The sequence below is a fragment of the Ranitomeya imitator genome, chromosome 6 (genome assembly GCF_032444005.1).
Source record: "Ranitomeya imitator isolate aRanImi1 chromosome 6, aRanImi1.pri, whole genome shotgun sequence".
Taxonomy (NCBI): Eukaryota; Metazoa; Chordata; class Amphibia; order Anura; family Dendrobatidae; genus Ranitomeya; species Ranitomeya imitator.
The window spans coordinates 192,624,894-192,645,343 of NC_091287.1; the positions used below are offsets into that span (position 1 = coordinate 192,624,894).

Below are 20,450 nucleotides of genomic sequence, written 5' to 3' on the forward strand. Positions count from 1 at the left end.
GTCGATACGATTAATTATGCAGTCATAAACCGTACCACGAACAGTCCATTAAACACTGTACCGGAACATGACATTAAGTTGCGGTCACTAAACATGCTGAACCTTACTCTGTCCAGTTACCATGGGTGACAGCACAGTTCAATACCTGACCCTCATCACAACACACAGTTCCCCAACTCTGGGTTACCTTCCTGGAGCTCCTGCTCCACGCGCTGACCTCCTGTCAGTCATCTCTCCTGGGGAAACTGTCGTACTGGGATCACCGTCCTTGTGACCAGGGCACTCATGACAGTCCAGATCCCCCGGAAGAAAAGGTAGCTTCCCCAACGCATGGCTGTCACAGACTCTACACATAAGAACTCTCATGTGGTATTCAGGAAGTCCTACTCCCAGGATCTTACAACACAGGCATTCCGATCCATGGCCTCACTATGTGCTCTTCAGGGATCCGATCCTACTCTCAGGATCTCCCAACACTCAGGCCATCCAGGATCTTAGAACACACAGACCATTCAGGTCCATACACTCTTTCTCTCCACTCTTGTGACCACACCATGGTCACATTATGTACCTGTAACCACTACCATAGGTGGGAGGTGTGTGTTGGTAGACAGGCCAGCTCCACCACTAACCCCGTAAGCCTCCCTATAAAGCTACACAAATACAACGCTTATGGAACTACAAGTCCCAGAACAACAATACTGGCTTACAGTGCAGACTCCCTCTGCGACATATACCAACCACTTACAATCATACCAGACACTTTCACAAACCCAGTTACATCTACATGCGTATCCTGAGGAGCCCACACAGCGCCCCTAGCTGCAGCATGGATCACTGCATCACACTTCCCAAATTCAGCCTTGCTGAAGCATCCCCAGATCATTACCGATTCTCCACCAAATTTCACAGTGGGTGCAAGTCACTGTGGCTTGTACGCCTAACCATTAGACGACCAGGTGTTGGGCAAAGCTGAAAATTAGACTCATCAGAACAGATTACCTTACTCCAGTCTTCTATGGTCCAATCCTTATGGTCTTTGGCAAACTCCAGCCTGGCTCTCCTTTGCTTCTCATTGATGAAATGCTTTTTTTCTACCTTTACATTACTTGAGCCCTGATTCTAGAAGCCGATTACGAACTGCTCTTGCCGTGCACTTCACCCCAGTTGCCATTCCTTTTGTCACTTCATGCCATCCTGCGGTTGCTGAGCGACATTCGAAAAAAATGAGGGTCATCCTGGTCAGTGGAGAGTCGTTTTCGTACTCTGCCGGTCTGTAGCTTTGTTGTTTGCGACCTAGCTGTAATGGACTGCCGTCTTCGAAATTTTTACGGATGAAGGCAACATGACGCTCAACTGTATCCGTCCTAGTAAAGCCAGAAATGAGCCCTTTTCCTCATTCAAGACTTTTCTTTTCAACTCCTTTGGCGTGGTTAAAAGTTATTTTTTCATTCCTATTACTTTTGGGATATTACTAGCACTTGTTTTGGTAATCACCAAAAAATAATGCGTACAGGGTATAAATTATAACCAAAAAGAACTGAAAAAAAACCTTAAAATGTAACTTAATATTCAGAGTAAAAATTACCCATATATGTGGGTCAGGAGACAGTAACACCTTAATCTATCTTAACAATAAAATGAAAGGATAGAGACCAAAACGGTGGTGGTGGTGGGGGGGCCTGATCTTTCCCTTACTCAGGAGGTTGGCACCCTAAATTCGACATGGCGCCCCCACTCGTCGACGGCTCTCCCTTATGACCCTACAGGATCTTAACAAAATGAAACTACCACCACACCAAAACCTTATCTAAAGTGCAATAGTGCTTATAAGGTGCAATAAAAACTGTAGAAATATGATGTGAATCAATTTCCACAAGAAAAGGGTCTATAGATTGTTACCCTTCTATTAATATGATATAAGGGGGGTGTAATAGGTGTCTAATATTAAAGACAAGGTAAATTAAACATTTGCGATTTAAAGCAGTATTAGTCCTGCCTGCAGTCTCAGGACATACATGACACCTATAATATAGCCGAATACCTGAATTATATACACAATGTGGTATTTAGGAAAAATATAAACTGTGTAGGCAGAATGATATGATATTCAAAAAGACAATACTGTGTCAATATATCAGCATGATGACACCCACTGCCATACACCAGCACCTCAAAGATTCATATACAGACATAAATGGCAAAAAATGGTCAAGAAAAAATAGGATGTACTCATCCATATGCTGCCGCCCATCCCGACGCGTTTCCCCCTAGGACAATACACCAGGGTTCATCAGGGGAAGGAGTGGGGCTCCTCACAGTCCAAGGAAGCTGTAATAAGTTGCGTCTCGGAATGACCGCTCACAATGAAGGGCTGCACGTCTTACCAGACGCCGCTTCTTATCCCTCCCGCCGCCATCATGGAGCGCCGGAAAACCGGAAATGACGCATGATGCATAGCGCCATAGTATTTCTGGTCCATGGAACGCAGAGCGCTCCACGTAAGGCAACCTAACTTTTGGAGGCGGTGCCAGCTAGCGGTGACACACAAACTTACTGAAAGATACATAATGCTCGTTAGAGTGCACAAATTTATATGATACATGCCAAAATCTTAATACAAGGCACTATAAGATGAGAAGATATCAATATATATAAAAAATTACAATAATAAATAATGAGCACCAGAGGCTTAAACTGCGGGGGGATTTTGAAACAGAAAAAATTACAAAATGACCGTGCAGCCACAACATAATATGAGGATGCCAGAAAAATTACACAAGGTTAGTGGAATTACATTAAGAACCTATTAATATTGTTTACACTGTTTAGTGATAAACACATATGTGGTCATCTGAAAGACCTATACAAAAAAACAGTTCATGTCATATAGACCATAGTGAACACCATTTTAGATAAAGCTAGTAAAACTAAGCTGCTCATTCAGTCCCAAAGAGGACAGACTCAAGGAGGTAAATCCACCTCCTGGTAGCACTTGATTTGCCATCCAGCTTGTCCTATTGCAAGAGGATTGTGAACACCACAGCAGGGTTTTTTATACTTTCCTTCATTAAAGATTTGGATCAGGTGATCTCCTAATCAGAAGCACATTAAGTAGAATGAGGTGGACTCTGGTTGGAATTCATCTGACACTGGAATGGAATGGCTGTCAGACATGTAGAGAAGGTGATTTTTATAAAACTCTGCAGTGGTCTCTTAATTTTTCCAGAGCTGTATAACCCCAGCCTGGACTGGTGATGTATATTCCCCGTCACTGGTAGCGCCTCAATAACTTGTACTTATAAGGGAAGCTTCTCCAGCGACTGTTTGCCCTCGGTGACCTGGGGCAAGTGGTGGCGCCAGAGAGCCGATCCCTGCTGGGTCTTTCTCTCCCCTCCCGAGAGGTGAGAAGTAGAAACACCCCTTCCCCTGTGAGATCCGTCACAGGGATTTAGCTTACTAAAGATCCCATGAGGGTTTGACACGTTGCTGAATGCTTTAGGATATAGAAAGGACTCGTTTCTGTTTTCAATCTGGAGTGCTATGGTTCCTCCAGTTTTCTACTGCTGTTTCTACTCTTTTCTTCTATGTATTGTTTTAGTTGATAAAGGTATTTTATGCATACTTACTTCACAGCTCTGCCATCTGTTTGGAATGTTTGGCCTTAGTTTCTGTTCACAAACCACCTTCCTCATCTCCTCAACTGACGGATCGGAAGGCACAAGGTCATAGTAAGGTAACTGATAATCTTCATGGATTCCTGGAAAATATATTGCAAAGAATATGAACATACTATTCTCTGGTAAAAGGCAACTATTTGATTATGTTTATAATCATTCCTCTAACATGCTTGCTATATACTGGCATTTACTGCAGGTAACTGTTCTAGTTATTATAAATTCTCTACATACTCAAAATGCTTTACAGCAGTATTTTCCGCAAGTCCAGTCATTAAGAGAGGCCAACAGATCAGATTTTGCGGATTTCCTCAGTACTGAACAGGTAATGGAATTATTGTAAAAAAAAAAAAAAAAAAAAAAAGGGGGATCTTTACAAGGAGGAATCCTCTCTGGGGTTATTTCTTTAGCCTGCTCTGCATTATTATCCAGAAAGACCATAAAAATAAATAAAAAAAATTCTTACAGACCGATGCTTTTCAAACTGTGCGGTGCTCATTACTTGTTAGGCCCGGCTGAAGTAACAGGTTTTACATAAATGGTTATGAAGGGTGTAGTCCTTTATATGGCTTCAGCGATCTACTGGTTAGCAACATACGGTAATTGATTCATTTTTATGTTGGGAATTCAGGTTGACATGGCTATTAACCACAGGTGGTAAGGGCCAGGTCTTCCCCTGACCTTTGTGGCGAGGGGCCAGGAAAAGTTTGAGAAGTCGAAGTCTAAAACAGTAGATGCCTTATTGTTATCGTTATGGTTCTGGATATACACGGATCATCAAAATAATCTCTGTATTCTACGTTTTAGAAATAAAGTCATAGTTATAAGTAGTTCACTATGATTTCCTTATTTGTTTTTTTATAATCTACTAGCTGAAGAGCCCGGCGCTGCCTGGGCATAGTAAATATCTGTGGTTAGTTATAGCACCTCACTTCTCTTATTTTCCCATCACGTCTCTCATTTTCCCCATCACATCTTTCATTTTCCCTCTCACATCTCTCATTTTCTCCCTCACACCTCTCATTTTCCCCCTCACACCTCTCATTTTCCCCCTCACTCCTCTTATTTTCCCCCTTACTCCTCTCATTCCCCCCTAACACTTGTCATTTCGACCTCACATCTGTCATTTTCCGATCACTCCACTATTTTCCCTCACTCCTCTCATTTTGCACTCACACCTCTCATTTTCACTTCAGTATATACATGTTTGTCATCTCCCTTATATATAGTATACACCTGTATGTCATCTCCTGTATATAGTATATACCTGTATGTCATCTCCCGTGTATATAGTATATGCCTGTATGTCATCTCCTCCTATATATAGTATATACCTGTTTGTCATCTCCTTCTGTATATAGTATATACCTGTGTGTCATCTCCCCTGTATATAATATATACCTGTAAGTCATCTCCTCCTGTATATAGTATGTACTTGTAGGTCATCTGCTCCTGTATATAGTATATACCTGTGTATCATCTCCTCCTGTATATAGTATATACTTGTATGTCATCTCCTCCTGTATATAGTATGTACCTGTATGTCATCTCCTCCTCTATATAGTATATACCTGTGTCATCTCTCCTGTATATAGTATATACCTGTGTCATCTCCCCTGTACATAGTATATATCTGTATGTCATCTCCTCCTGTATTAGACCTCGTTCACACGTTATTTGGTCAGTATTTTTACCTCAGTATTTGTAAGCTAAATTGGCAGCCTGATAAATCCCCAGCCAACAGGAAGCCCTCCCCTTGGCAGTATATATTAGCTCACACATACACATAATAGACAGGTCATGTGACTGACAGCTGGCGTATTTCCTATATGGTATATTTGTTGCTCTTGTAGTTTGTCTGCTTATTAATCAGATTTTTATTTTTGAAGGATAATACCAGACTTGTGTGTGCTCTAGGGCGAGTTTCGTGTGTCAAGTTGTGTGTGTTGAGTTGCGTGTGGCGACATGCATGTAGCGACATTTGTGAGATGAGTTTTGTGTGGCGACATGCGTGTAGCAACTTTATGTGTGTCGAGTTGCATGTGACAGGTTAGTGTAGTAAGTTGTGTGCAGCAAGTTTTGCGCATGGCAAGTTTTGCGCGTGGCGAGTTTTATGTGTGGTGCCTTTTGAGTATGTGCAAGTTTTGTGTGAGGCAACTTTTGCATGTGTTGCAACTTTTGTGCATGTGGCAATTTTTCCGCGGGTGCAAGTTTTGAGTGTGGCGAGTTTTCCCATGAGGTGAGTTTTGCACGTGTGGTGAGTTTTGCGTGAGCCTAGTTTTGCATGTGGCGAGTTTTGAGCGGCGACTTTTGTGTTTCGACTTTTATGTGGCGAGGTTGGTGTATGTGTGGTGAAATGTGTGCTGAGGGTGGTATATGTGTTCAAGCACGTGGTAGTGTGTGGCGCATTTTGTGTGTGTGTTCATATCCCCATGTGTGGTGAGTATCTCATGTCGGGGCCCCACCTTAGCAACTGATCGGTATATACTCTTTGGCGCCATCACTCTCATTCTTTAAGTCCCCCTTGTTCACATCTGGCAGCTGTCAATTTGCCTCCAACACTTTTCCTTTCACTTTTCCCCATTATGTAGATAGGGGAAAAATAGTTTGGTGAATTGGAACGCGCGGGGTTAAAATTTCACCTCACAACGTAGCCTATGACGCTCTCAGGGTCCAGACGTGTGACTGTGCAAAATTTTGTGGCTGTAGCTGCGACGCCTCCAACACTTTTCATTTCACTTTTTCCCCATTATGTAGATAGGGGCAAAATTGTTTGGTGAATTGGAAAGCGCGGGGTTAAAATTTCACCTCACAACGTAGCCTATGACGCTCTCAGGGTCCAGACGTGTGACACTGAAAAATTTTGTTTCTGTAGCTGCGACGCCTCCAACACTTTTCCTTTCACTTTTTTCCCCATTATGTAGATAGGGGCAAAATTGTTTGGTGAATTGGAACGCGCGGGGTTAAAATTTCGCCTCACAACGTAGCCTATGACGCTCTCGGGGTCCAGACGTGTGACTGTGCAAAATTTTGTGGCTGTAGCTGCGACGGTGCAGATGCCAATCCCGGACATACACACACACACACATTCAGCTTTATATAGTAGATGTACTGCAAACCACCATTCCAAATCAAAATGTGAATGATTGCATTTGCCTTGGAAAAGAATCGGCTTAGAAAGGTTTGCTACAATTCAAATTACCCATTTCATTTAGTATGCAAGGTAACACCCAATTTGCTTTCTTTTTTAGTTTACCAATTTTTGTTTTAGTTTTAAATGTCGTAACACAGTAATGTATGCAGTATGTAGTGAGTAAGGTGTCTAAATCGATTTACATAATAAAAAAAGAAAAATAAAATAAACAAGCCCATTGAAATAAAAGGACCTAAAAATACAGCACTTGGAATTAACAAGTACTGGAGTTGAAGCATTCTCTTGCATTAAATCATTTCTAACAAAAAACAGCCAGTGCAGGAAGCAGAGCGCCGGGGACAGACAGCAGAAGGTAAGTATGTAGTGTTTGTTTTTTTACTCTTACTCTGGTAACCAGGGTAAACATCGGGTTACTAAGCACGGCCCTGCGCTTAGTAACCCGATGTTTACCCTGGTTACCAGTGAAGACATCGCTGAATCGGCGTCACACACGCCGATTCCGCGATGTCTGCAGGGAGTCCAGCGACGAAATAAAGTTCTGGACTTTCTGCAGCGACCAACGACATCACAGCAGGATCCTGATCGCTGCTGCGTGTCAAACTGAACGATATCTCTAGCCAGGACGCTGCAACGTCACGGATCGCTAGCGATATCGTTGTTAAGTTGTTTAGTGTGAAGGTACCTTAAGTCAGATCACTGATCTTACAGAGTGTTGTGCAAACTGTCAGACCAGTGAGCTGTGATTTCCCCCCCGGGACAAAGTGAAAACATTTTTTTTACAAATGTGTAAAAAAAAATAAAAAAAAATTCCTAAATAATGAAGAAAAAAAAAATTATTATTCCCATAAATACATTTCTTAAAATAAAAAAAACAAACAATAAAAGTACACATATATATAAATAAACATCAGTCGAGAATAACAACAAAAAATTGGCGACTCAACCATACATAACAAAAATAGGAGAACCATGAGCCAAAAAGTAACCAAAAGAGTATACCCAAAATATAAACTTTATTGAAAAACACTAAATATCAGGAACATAGTATTACCATATACATAAAGGTGACAAGTTCGTGACTAAATCCGTTGGCACAATAGTAACCATGAATCACAGACCGGGACAATGGCACAGTGAATTGCTGACTCATAAGCATGCAGCAACCGTGCTGCCAGTAAGTGCACACAAAAGCATTTGTTAATGTTCAAACAGCCAGGCTGAAAAATGTCAGCGCATAGATAAGTGCTGTGGTAGTGGCCGTAGACTAATGTGCACACATTACATATAAAAAAGTTCTAATTACCCATGTGGAGTACAGGTCCCGTCTGGATCCCGGTTACAAACCCCAACGCGCGTTTCGCGATCAAAAGTTGCCGCTTCCTCAGGGGGCGTGGCTTAATAAAGATCTCAGTCCCATTTAAATAATGGTCACATCCGTTCATGTGACAAAATAGAAATAGCGCGTGAGTGAACCGCACACAGAGCCTCTAATGCGCTCCAAGTCTCACATCCATCCGGCAGATACCGATCACGTGAGCGGGCTGGCGCCACGCCCGCAGCACATGACACAGAGCCGCCGTCAGAGATGGAACCAAGTACGCAGTGAGCCCTACGTGCGGTGTGCAGGACATCGGCTGATGTAAATATAAAGTGACAGTGCAGTAAAGTGCAAATGTAGATAAGATTAAGTACACATTGGCGTTGTCATTTACACTATGTAACGCCAGGTAGTGCGCATGCGTGAATCATGATGAAGGTGAATAAGTCCCCAAAATCCCACCCATACACCCCCACAATGGATCTAGGCCATACCCACAACCCAAGACCAAGATCCACCGATGGGAGACGGGAATGGCAGGGGAATGATAACAAGGTGTGCTTATAAACAATAAGCAGTGCATGGATAAGATATATGGTAATAATGTAATACTATTAAAATTAACACAATATTAAAACATCCCGGCTATGAACATGAGAGAGCCCACAAATGGGGACATACAGAGTAACACAATGTCGGATACTACAGGCATTGGAACATGACAACGATGAAAATATATATATATATACACATCGTTGCCACACAACAGATCTAATTTAGTTATTATTGCAAAAACTGTTATTAATTAACGTATACATCCCAGATTTGTCAAGATTGTATTGTCCATTATTCAGTATAAAACTTCATTCAGAGATTATGTTGCTAGTATTTCAGTCACGTTCCATTTGCATGTTAATGTTGATGCCCACAATGTCGGGCGTCACATGGACACAGTCAGGATGATAAGCACACTAAAATTATGCGAAACAGAGATACAAAATTAAAAACTAATCGGGCATAATAGAGACAACAGGAAAATTAAAGATGTGTATCCTCTTCAAAGATAAGAGGAAAGTCCATGCGCTTCGTTAAGACCCATGGGCGACATTGTGCCCAGTGTGGTAATCCACCGGCACTCCCTCTGTGCCAACATACGTTGAACATTACCACCTCTAATACCACACTGGACAAGATCGATTCCACGTACCAAAAAAGACCTAGGGTTACACCCATGAAACTGTCGAAAGTGACGTGGTATGGTCTTCAATTGTGTCATGTCTGTGTCATTTTTAGCCGCCATTATGTCGCGTACATGTTCTCGTGTACGTGTGCCCAACCGACGGGATGTTAATCCAATGTAAATTTTCGGGCAACTGCATACAGCATAGTACACTACCTGGGTGGTATTGCATGTTATATGATAATTGATGGAAAAGGTTTTTGTACCATCTGCTGATTCAAACTTAGCAATGCGACAGACATTTTGACAAGAGACACAATCGCCACATGGAAAACAGCCATGGGGTGGCCCACCAGATCCAAAATTAAACGTGTTTACTTTTGGGGTATAGTGGCTTGACACCAGTAAATCCTTAAGATTTTTACTGCGTCTTGCAGTCATTGAAGGACAATTTGTAAGACATTTAGAAAGTGATGGGTCACTTTGGAGAATGCTCCAATGTCTTTGGAGACATTCTCTCATAGTGGACCATTCACCATTAAAAGTAGAGATGAATCTTACCACATTCTGTTGTTCAGTGGCTTTGATGCCCTTGTTACCAGAGCACAACAATTCATCACGCGGTGCGTATTTGGCTCTTAAATACCCCTTTCTAATGCTTCTATTGCTGTACCCCCTACTTTGGAACCTGACCTTAAGATCTGCGACCTGGGCCTCAAATTTGGTGGTTTGGTGATTGTTGATCACTCAGATCTCGTTGGAATTTTCTGGATTTATTTTCACATATGCCCTTTTCCCACTTGCTAAATTCGATATCCAACTCGGTGTTAAATTGGGCTAGGGTATCACCAGGCAAATCTTGTTTGAGCTTACTCTGAAGCTCCTCAATTTTGATATCCAGAAGCTCCAAACTGGTCTGGTTATTCTGAGCCAAAAGCTCCATGAAGCCTCTGGAGCACGTTGTGGCCAGCTCCTCCCATTTATGTCGAAAATTGGCATCTTCTATTTCAAATGAAGGGAATACCTGCACCCTAAGTCCCCGTGGTATAAGTCCTTTCTCTAAGTACTTATTCAAAAAAGCCCGATTCCACCAGGTTCTTAAGCGCTTATTTAAATGATCTTTCAATTGTCTAAAAATTTCCTGTTTATCTCTACCATTACCAATCAGAGATGCACCAGGATCGTCACAAAATACATCATTGAGCTGTGTCAGCCACCTCTTCCTGGGATTTTGGGAGAGGGAGATTTTTGGCGGGGGAGGGCCGCGGACCATGTGCAGTGCTGGCTGCGCTACATTGATGACCTGTTCATTATATGGCAGGGACCCGATGAAGCTTTGCATGAGTTCATGCATCAACTCAATGAGAATACGTATAACATCAAACTGACGTATCAGGTGAGCAAAACCGAGGTGGATTTTCTGGACATCAAAATTGAGGTCGACAGTGATCATTATTTGCAGACTGATGTTTTCAGAAAGTCCACCTCGGTTAAAGGGACTCTGTCACCTGAATTTGGCAGGACTGGTTTTGGGTCATATGGGCGGAGTTTTCGGGTGTTTGATTGACCCTTTCCTTACCCGCTGGCTGCATGCTGGCTGCAATATTGGATTGAAGTTCATTCTCTGTCCTCCATAGTACACGCCTGCGCAAAGCAATCTTGCCTTGTGCAGCCATGTACTATGGAGGACAGAGAATGAACTTCAATCCAATATTGCAGCCAGCATGCAGCCAGCGGGTAAGGAAAGGGTGAATCAAACACCCGAAAACTCCGCCCATATGACCCAAAACCAGTCCCGCCAAATTCAGGTGACAGGTTCCCTTTAACTCACTTCTTCATGCTGAATCGGGTCACCCATATAGTACCATCAAAGCCATCCCAGTTGGGCAGCATCTTAGGATGAAGCGGATCTGTTCCTCCACCACCAAATTTGAGGCCCAGGCAGCAGATCTTAAGGTCAGGTTCCAAAGTAGGGGGTACAGCAATAGAAGCATTAGAAAGGGGTATTTAAGAGCCAAATACGCACCGCGTGATGAATTGTTGTGCTCTGGTAACAAGGGCATCAAAGCCACTGAACAGCAGAATGTGGTAAGATTCATCTCTACTTTTAATGGTGAATATGCAGCTTTACATGAACACCCGAGCCTTACACTATGGCCGGTCCGAATAACTAAAGAAATTGTTACCATCCACCTCTCGTGTCTCCCCTTTTCCTCATAGTCTGTAAGCTTGCGAGCAGGGCCCTCAATCCTCCTGGTATCTGTTTTGAACTGTATTTCTGTTATGCTGTAATGTCTATTGTCTGTACAAGTCCGCTCTATAATTTGTAAAGCGCTGCGGAATATGTTGGCGCTATATAAATAAAAATTATTATTATTATTATATAATGGTCCACTATGAGAGAATGTCTCCAAAGACATTGGAGCATTCTCCAAAGTGACCCATCACTTTCTAAATGTCTTACAAATTGTCCTTCAATGACTGCAAGACGCAGTAAAAATCTTAAGGATTTACTGGTGTCAAGCCACTATACCCCAAAAGTAAACACGTTTAATTTTGGATCTGGTGGGCCACCCCATGGCTGTTTTCCATGTGGCGATTGTGTCTCTTGTCAAAATGTCTGTCGCATTGCTAAGTTTGAATCAGCAGATGGTACAAAAACCTTTTCCATCAATTATCATATAACATGCAATACCACCCAGGTAGTGTACTATGCTGTATGCAGTTGCCCGAAAATTTACATTGGATTAACATCCCGTCGGTTGGGCACACGTACACGAGAACATGTACGCGACATAATGGCGGCTAAAAATGAGACAGACATGACACAATTGAAGACCATACCACGTCACTTTCAACAGTTCCATGGGTGTAACCCTAAAGGTACCGTCACACTAAGCGACGCTGCAGCGATACCGACAACGATCCGGATCGCTGCAGCGTTGCTGTTTGGTCGCTGGAGCTGTCACACAGACCGCTCTCCAGCGACCAACGATGCCGGTAACCAGGGTAAACATCGGGTAACTAAGCGCAGGGCCGCGCTTAGTAACCCGATGTTTACCCTGGTTACCATCCTAAAAGTAAAAAAAACAAACACTACATACTTGCCTACAGCCGTCTGTCCTCCAGCGCTGTGCTCTGCACTCCTCCTGTACTGGCTGTGAGCACAGCGGCCGGAAAGCAGAGCGGTGACGTCACCGCTCTGCTTTCCGGCTGACCGACGCTCACAGCCAGTACAGGAGGAGAGCAGAGCACAGCGCTGGAGGACAGACAGCGGTAGGTAAGTATGTAGTGTTTGTTTTTTTTACTTTTAGGATGGTAACCAGGGTAAACATCGGGTTACTAAGCGCGGCCCTGCGCTTAGTTACCCGATGTTTACCCTGGTTACCAGTGAAGACATCGCTGAATCGGTGTCACACGCCGATTCAGCGATGTCTGCGGGGAGTCCAGCGACCAAATAAAGTTCTGGACTTTCTTCCCCGACCAGCGACAGCACAGCAGGATCCTGATCGCTGCTGCCTGTCACACTGGACGATATCGCTAGCGAGGACGCTGCAACGTCACGGATCGCTAGCGATATCATCTAGTGTGACGGTACCTTAAGTCTTTTTTGGTACGTGGAATCGATCTTGTCCAGTGTGGTATTAGAGGTGGTAATGTTCAACGTATGTTGGCACAGAGGGAGTGCCGGTGGATTACCACACTGGGCACAATGTCGCCCATGGGTCTTAACGAAGCGCATGGACTTTCCTCTTATCTTTGAAGAGGATACACATCTTTAATTTTCCTGTTGTCTCTATTATGCCCGATTAGTTTTTAATTTTGTATCTCTGTTTCGCATAATTTTAGTGTGCTTATCATCCTGACTGTGTCCATGTGACGCCCGACATTGTGGGCATCAACATTAACATGCAAATGGAACGTGACTGAAATACTAGCAACATAATCTCTGAATGAAGTTTTATACTGAATAATGGACAATACAATCTTGACAAATCTGGGATGTATACGTTAATTAATAACAGTTTTTGCAATAATAACTAAATTAGATCTGTTGTGTGGCAACGATGTGTATATATATATATTTTCATCGTTGTCATGTTCCAATGCCTGTAGTATCCGACATTGTGTTACTCTGTATGTCCCCATTTGTGGGCTCTCTCATGTTCATAGCCGGGATGTTTTAATATTGTGTTAATTTTAATAGTATTACATTATTACCATATATCTTATCCATGCGCTGCTTATTGTTTATAAGCACACCTTGTTATCATTCCCCTGCCATTCCCGTCTCCCATCGGTGGATCTTGGTCTTGGGTTGTGGGTATGGGTGGGATTTTGGGGACTTATTCACCTTCATCATGATTCACGCATGCGCACTACCTGGCGTTACATAGTGTAAATGACAACGCCAATGTGTACTTAATCTTATCTACATTTGCACTTTACTGCACTGTCACTTTATATTTACATCAGCCGATGTCCTGCACACCGCACGTAGGGCTCACTGCGTACTTGGTTCCATCTCTGACGGCGGCTCTGTGTCATGTGTTGCGGGCGTGGCGCCAGCCCGCTCACGTGATCGGTATCTGCCGGATGGATGTGAGACTTGGAGCGCATTAGAGGCTCTGTGTGCAGTTCACGCACGCGCTATTTCTATTTTGTCACATGATCGGATGTGACCATTATTTAAATGGGACAGATCTTTATTAAGCCACGCCCCCTGAGGAAGCGGCAACTTTTGATCGCGAAACGCGCGTTGGGGTTTGTAACCGGGATCCAGACGGGACCTGTACTCCACTCCACATGGGTAATTAGAACTTTTTTATATGTAATGTGTGCACATTAGTCTACGGCCACTACCACAGCACTTATCTATGCGCTGACATTTTTCAGCCTGGCTGTTTGAACATTAACAAATGCTTTTGTGTGCACTTACTGGCAGCATGGTTGCTGCATGCTTATGAGTCAGCAATTCACTGTGCCATTGTCCCGGTCTGTGATTCATGGTTACTATTGTGCCAACGGATTTAGTCACGAACTTGTCACCTTTATGTATATGGTAATACTATGTTCCTGATATTTAGTGTTTTTCAATAAAGTTTATATTTTGGGTATACTCTTTTGGCTACTTTTTGGCTCATGGTTCTCCTATTTTTGAAAAGTACACATATGTAGTATCGCCGCGTCCGTAACGACCCCACCTATAAAACTATCACTAGTTAACCCCTTCAGTGAACACCGTAAAAAATAATTAAAAAAAAACAGGCAAAAAAACGCTTTATTCTCATACCGCCAAACAAAAAGTGGAATAACACGTGATCAAAAAGACGGATATAAATAACCATGGTACCGCTGAAAACGTCATCTTATCCCGCAAAAAACGAGCCGCCACACAGCATCATCAGCGAAAAAATAAAAAAGTTATAGTCCTCAGAATAAAGCGGTGCAATTATTTTTTCAATAAAATAGTTTTTATCGTATAAAAGCGCCAAAACATAAAAAACTGATATAAATGAGGTATCGCTGTAATCGCACTGACCCGAAGAATAAAACTGCTTTATCCATTTTACCAAACGCGGAACGGTATAAACGCCTCCCCCAAAAGAAGTTCATGAATAGCTGGTTTTCGGTCATTCTGCCTCACAAAAATCGGAATCGGAATAAAAAGCAATCAAAAAATGGCACGTGCCTGAAAATGTTACCAATAAAAACGTCAACTCGTCCCACAAAAAACAAGACCTCACATGACTCTGTGGACTCAAATATGGAAAAATTATAGCTCTCAAAATGTGGTAATGCAAAAAATATTTTTTGCAATAAAAAGCGTCTTTCAGTGTCTGACAGCTGCCAATCATAAAAATCCGCTAAAAAACCCACTATAAAAGTAAATCAAAACCCCCCTTCATCACCCCCTTAGTTAGGGAAAAATAAAAAAAATTTAAAAAATGTATTTTTTTCTATTTTCCCCATTAGGGTTAGGGCTGGGGCTAAAGTTAGGGTTTGGATTACATTTACGGTTGGGAATAGGGTTGGGATTAGGCTTAGGGGTGTGTTTAGGGTTACCGTTGGGATTAGGGTTAGGGGTGTGTTTGGATTAGGGTTTCAGTTATAATTGGGGGGTTACCACTGTTTAGGCACATCAGGGGCTCTCCAAACGCGACATGGCGTCTGATCTCAATTCCAGCCAATTCTGCGTTGAAAAAGTAAAACAGTGCTCCTTCCCTTCCGAGCTCTCCCGTGTGCCCAAACAGGAGTTTACCCCATCATATGGGGTATCAGCGTACTCAGGACAAATTGGACAACAACTTTTGGCGTCCAATTTCTCCTGTTACCCTTGGGAAAATACAAAACTGGGGGCTAAAAAATAATTTTTGTGGGAAAAAAAAGTTTTTTATTTTCTCGGCTCTGCGTTATAAACTATAGTGAAATACTTGGGGGTTCAACGTTCTCACAACACATCTAGATAAGTTCCTTGGGGGGTCTAGTTTCCAATATAAGGTCACATGTGGGAGGTTCTACTGTTTAGGTACATTAGGGGCTCTGCAAACGCAATGTGACGCCTGCAGACCAATCCATCTAAGTCTGCATTCCAAATGATGCTCCTTCTCTTACGAGCTCTGCCATGCGCTCAAACGGTGGTTCCCCCCCACATATCGGGTATCAACGTACTCAGGACAAATTGGACAACATTTAGGGTCCAAATTCTCCTGTTACCCTTGGAAAAATACAAAACTGCGGGCTAAAAAATAATTTTTGGGGGAAATTTTTTTTTTAAATTTTCACGGCTCTGCATTATAAACTTCTGTGAAGCCCTTGGTGGGTCAAAGTGCTCACCATACATCTAGATAAGTTCCTTAAGGGGTCTACTTTCCAAAATGGTGTCACTTGTGGGGGGTTTCCACTGTTTAGGCACATCAGGGGCTCTCCAAACGCAACATGGAGTCCCATCTCAATTCCTGTCAATTTTGCATTGAAAAGTCAAATTGCCCTCCTACGCTTCCGAGCTCTGTCATGCGCCCAAACAGTGGTTTACCCCCACATATAGGGTATCGGCGTACTCAGGAGAAATTGTACAACAACTTTTGGGGTCCATTTTCTCCTGTTACCCTTGGTAAAATAAAACAAATTGGAGCTGAAGTAAATTTTTTGTGAAAAAAGTTAAATGTTCATTTTTATTTAAACATTCCAAAAATTCCTGTGAAACACCTGAAGGGTTAATAAACTTCTTGAATGTGGTTTTGAGCACATCGAGGGGTGCAGTTTTTAGAATGGTGTCACACTTGGGTATTTTCTATCATATAGACCCCTCAAAATGACCTCAAATGAGATGTGGTCCCTAAAAAGAAAATGGTGTTGTAAAAATGAGAAATTGCTGGTCAACTTTTAACCCTTATAACTCCCTAACAAAAAAAAAATTTTGGTTCCAAAATTGTGCTGATGTAAAGTAGACATGTGGGATATGTTACTTATTAAGTATTTTGTCTGACATATCTCTGATTTAATTACATAAAAATTCAAATTTGGAAAATTGCTAAATTTTCCAAATTTTCACCAAATTTCCGTTTTTTTCACAAATAAACGCAGGTAATATCAAAGAAATTATACCACCATCATGAAGTGCAATATGTCACGAGAAAACAATGTCAGAATCACCAGGATCCTTTGAAGCGTTCCAGAGTTATAACCTCATAAAGGGACAGTGGTCAGAATTGTAAAAATTGGCCTGGTCATTGACGTGCAAACCACCCTTGGGGGTAAAGGGGTTAAAGGCAAATTAGATTTTTCACAACCCATGACAGCAAAAGGGAGAGGAGATCATTTCACACAGCTGGACAGGCAACACAGAAAACAAAGATAACTCCCACATCCTCTAGTAGTGGATTTAAGAGTAGTTGCTGAAAAGCCGAACATATACCGTAATTATATTTAAAACATATCAACAACCTTCCGTTGTTTTTGCGGCCCCATTGATTTCCAATGGGGGCTGTGTCCGTAAGCAGTGAAAAACAAACAAAACAAAAAAACAAAAAAAAAAAAATCGAGCAGGCTCGATAATTTTTCACAGCCGTAAATACGGCCCTCACGGCCATAAGGCGCACCGTGGAATTATTGCGGCCCATTTTTGCAGTTCGGGTTGGAATCATATATACAGCATGAGAGAATGCTGTATATCAGGCCTAAAAGAAGGTGGTCTCATATCAGTCAAACCTGGTGACAGGTTCCCTTTAACTCAAACAGAGACAATAGTTGCGGTATTTCTAAATAGCCAGTATTCTAGAGAACCTGAAAGGCATCTTAAAAAGTAAGTCAAGGTGTGTAGGATTTTTTATTTTCCTTTTATTAAAATTAAAAGAGAACATTATTTTGCAGGTAATACAGCACTCTGCACACCATACAGTGTATACCTATTATAGGACCTTATGACTTTGTTCTTTTATAGTATTCCTCGACAATTTTAGTACTCCTCCATTCTTTTTCATCTACAACATGTACACACTGATGACTCCTAGTCATTGAGGTAGAAAGGCATTAGGAGGGATTTTTTCTTTTGGGCCTTCAAGGTTTTGTTTTGTACTTGGGTACTGCGCTTGTAAGGGCAAGAGTCATGGGGCACGACAGGGCTAGTTAGGGAAAACCTCACATTCACATTCACCTAGGGGCTTCACAGACTACGTCTTTCTGTCTGGATTGGGTGGATTTTAGCATTTACATTGCTGACACTGTTATTATATGGCATTTTATTACTCAGTACCCATAAGATATTAGGCATAGTAAAACTTGCACAGAAGCGCATATTTTAGAATGTTAGGCTTCCCCGGTGGGTTAGGGACAATTCCTATTTTAAGGTAGTTGTTAAGGGTTATTTTTAGAGTCTCTTCCTTTGGTTATCAACAACATTTGTGCTATTTAGGGACTACAAAACAAGACTTCCCTTAATTCATAACAAAAAATTTGAAGAGTAAAAAAATAAAGAAATAAATTCCAGGGGTATGTAAGAAAGCAGGACTTGAGGTGCTGGATAACATATGTATTGGCAGTGTAAGGCTTCTTTCACGTTGCCGAGCAGGAAAGATCGTGAGAGCGATATTTCCTGATGGGCATGTGCAGTGTGAAACACTGAATGCGACGTACGGAAAAATGTTCCCTTGAATAAACATACTAGAAATAGGAGGAAACCAATATGGCTAAATAGAGCTGTAAGGGGCGCAATAAGTGACAAAAAGAAAGCATTTAGAGAATTAAAGGAAGTAGGTAGTGATGAGGCATTAAAGGGAACCTGTCACCCCGAAAATCACGGGTGAGGTAATCCCACCGGCATCAGGGGCTTATCTACAGCATTCTGTAATGCTGTAGATAAGCCCCCGATGTTACCTGAAAAAGGAGAAAAAGACGTTATATTATACTCACCCAGGGGCGGTCCCGCTGCTGGTCAGGTCGGATGGGCGTCTCCGGTCCGCTGCAGCGCCTCCTATCTTCTTTCCATGACGTCCTCTTCTGATCTTCAGCCACGGCTCCGGCGCAGGCGTACTTTTCTCTGCCCTGTTGAGGGCAGACAAAGTACTGCAGTGCGCAGGCGCCGGGCCTCTGACCTTTCCGGCGCCTGCGCACTGCAGTACTATCCTCTGCCCTCAAGAGGGCAGAGCAAAGTACGCTTTATCTTTTCCCCATAGTTTGTAAGCTTGCGAGCAGGGCCCTCACTCCTCCTGGTATCTGTTTTGAACTGTATTTCTGTTATGCTGTAATGTCTATTGTCTGTACAAGTCCCCTCTATAATTTGTAAAGCGCTGCGGAATATGTTGGCGCTATATAAATAAAATTATTATTATTATTATTATTATAATTATGTGCTTAATTCTAAAACTCTGGGCAAAACCGTCAATGAAAAAGACCTGGGTGTATGGGTGGATGACAAACTCATATTCAGTGGCCAGTGTCAGGCAGCTGCTACAAAGGCAAATAAAATAATGGGATGCATTAAAAGAGGCATAGATGCTCATGAGGAGAACATAATTTTACCTCTATACAAGTCACTAGTTCGACCACACTTAGAATACTGTGCACAGTTCTGGTTTCCGGTGTATAAGAAAGACATAGCTGATCTGGAGCGGGTGCAGAGAAGAGCGACCAAGGTTATTAGAGGACTGGAGGGTCTGCAATACCAAGATAGGTTATTACACTTGGGGCTATTTAGTTTGGAAAAACGAAGACTAAGGGGTGATCTTATTTTAATGTATAAATATATGAGGGGACAGTACAAAGACCTTTCTGATGATCTTTTTAATCATAGACCTGAAACAGGGACAAGGGGGCATCCTCTACGTCTGGAGGAAAGAAGGTTTAAGCATAATAACAGACGCGGATTCTTTACTGTAAGAGCAGTGAGACTATGGAACTCTCTGCCGTATGATGTGGTAATGAGTGATTCATTACTTAAATTTAAGAGGGGACTGGATACCTTTCTGGAAAAGTATAATGTTACAGGGTATATACACTAGATTCCTTGATAGGGTGTTGATCCAGGGAACTAGTCTGATTGCCGTATGTGGAGTCGGGAAGGAATTTTTTTCCCCAATGTGGAGCTTACTCTTTGCCACATGGGTTTTTTTGCCTTCCTCTGGATCAACATTTTAGGGCATGTTAGGTTAGGCTATGGGTTGAACTAGATGGACTTATAGTCTTCCTTCAACCTTAATAACTATGTTTTTCCGAGATGACGGTCCGCCAAAACCCGACGCATGCAATGTATGGCCATACGTCGCAATGCGTAGCTAATGCAAGTCTATGGAGAAAAACCGCATCCTGCGGGCAACTTTGCGTTTTTTTTCCCAAAACGACGCATTGCAACGTTGGCCAAACGACGGAAGTGTGAAAGTAGCCTAAGTTGCATCAGTAACACTAGGTTATTGGGAGGGTTCAATGTGACTGAATTTAGGGTATGGGTTTATGGAGTAACCAAAAGCACCTGGCTTGGAAAAGTCGATCGCTTACTCCAGTGCAGGGTTATAGGCTTATTAGCAACAGCTGATTTAGTTCAGCAGTGTGGAATGTGTTGCGACTGGAAAAAAGAGAGATGTGCTGTAACCAACTAAAGAGGTGTTTGGTGAACGCGTTTCATAC

At 42.4% G+C, this 20,450-nt stretch overlaps 1 protein-coding gene across 1 annotated transcript in view; it reads right to left on the minus strand.

Annotated features, from left to right (window-relative positions):
* Positions 1–20,450, minus strand: part of TGFBR1 (transforming growth factor beta receptor 1) — a 174,706-nt gene that overhangs the window by 14,688 nt on the left and 139,568 nt on the right. The window contains exon 8 of the mRNA XM_069730399.1: positions 3,630–3,760. Coding sequence (XP_069586500.1) covers positions 3,630–3,760 — 131 coding nt within the window. The remainder of the gene's footprint in view (positions 1–3,629; positions 3,761–20,450) is intronic.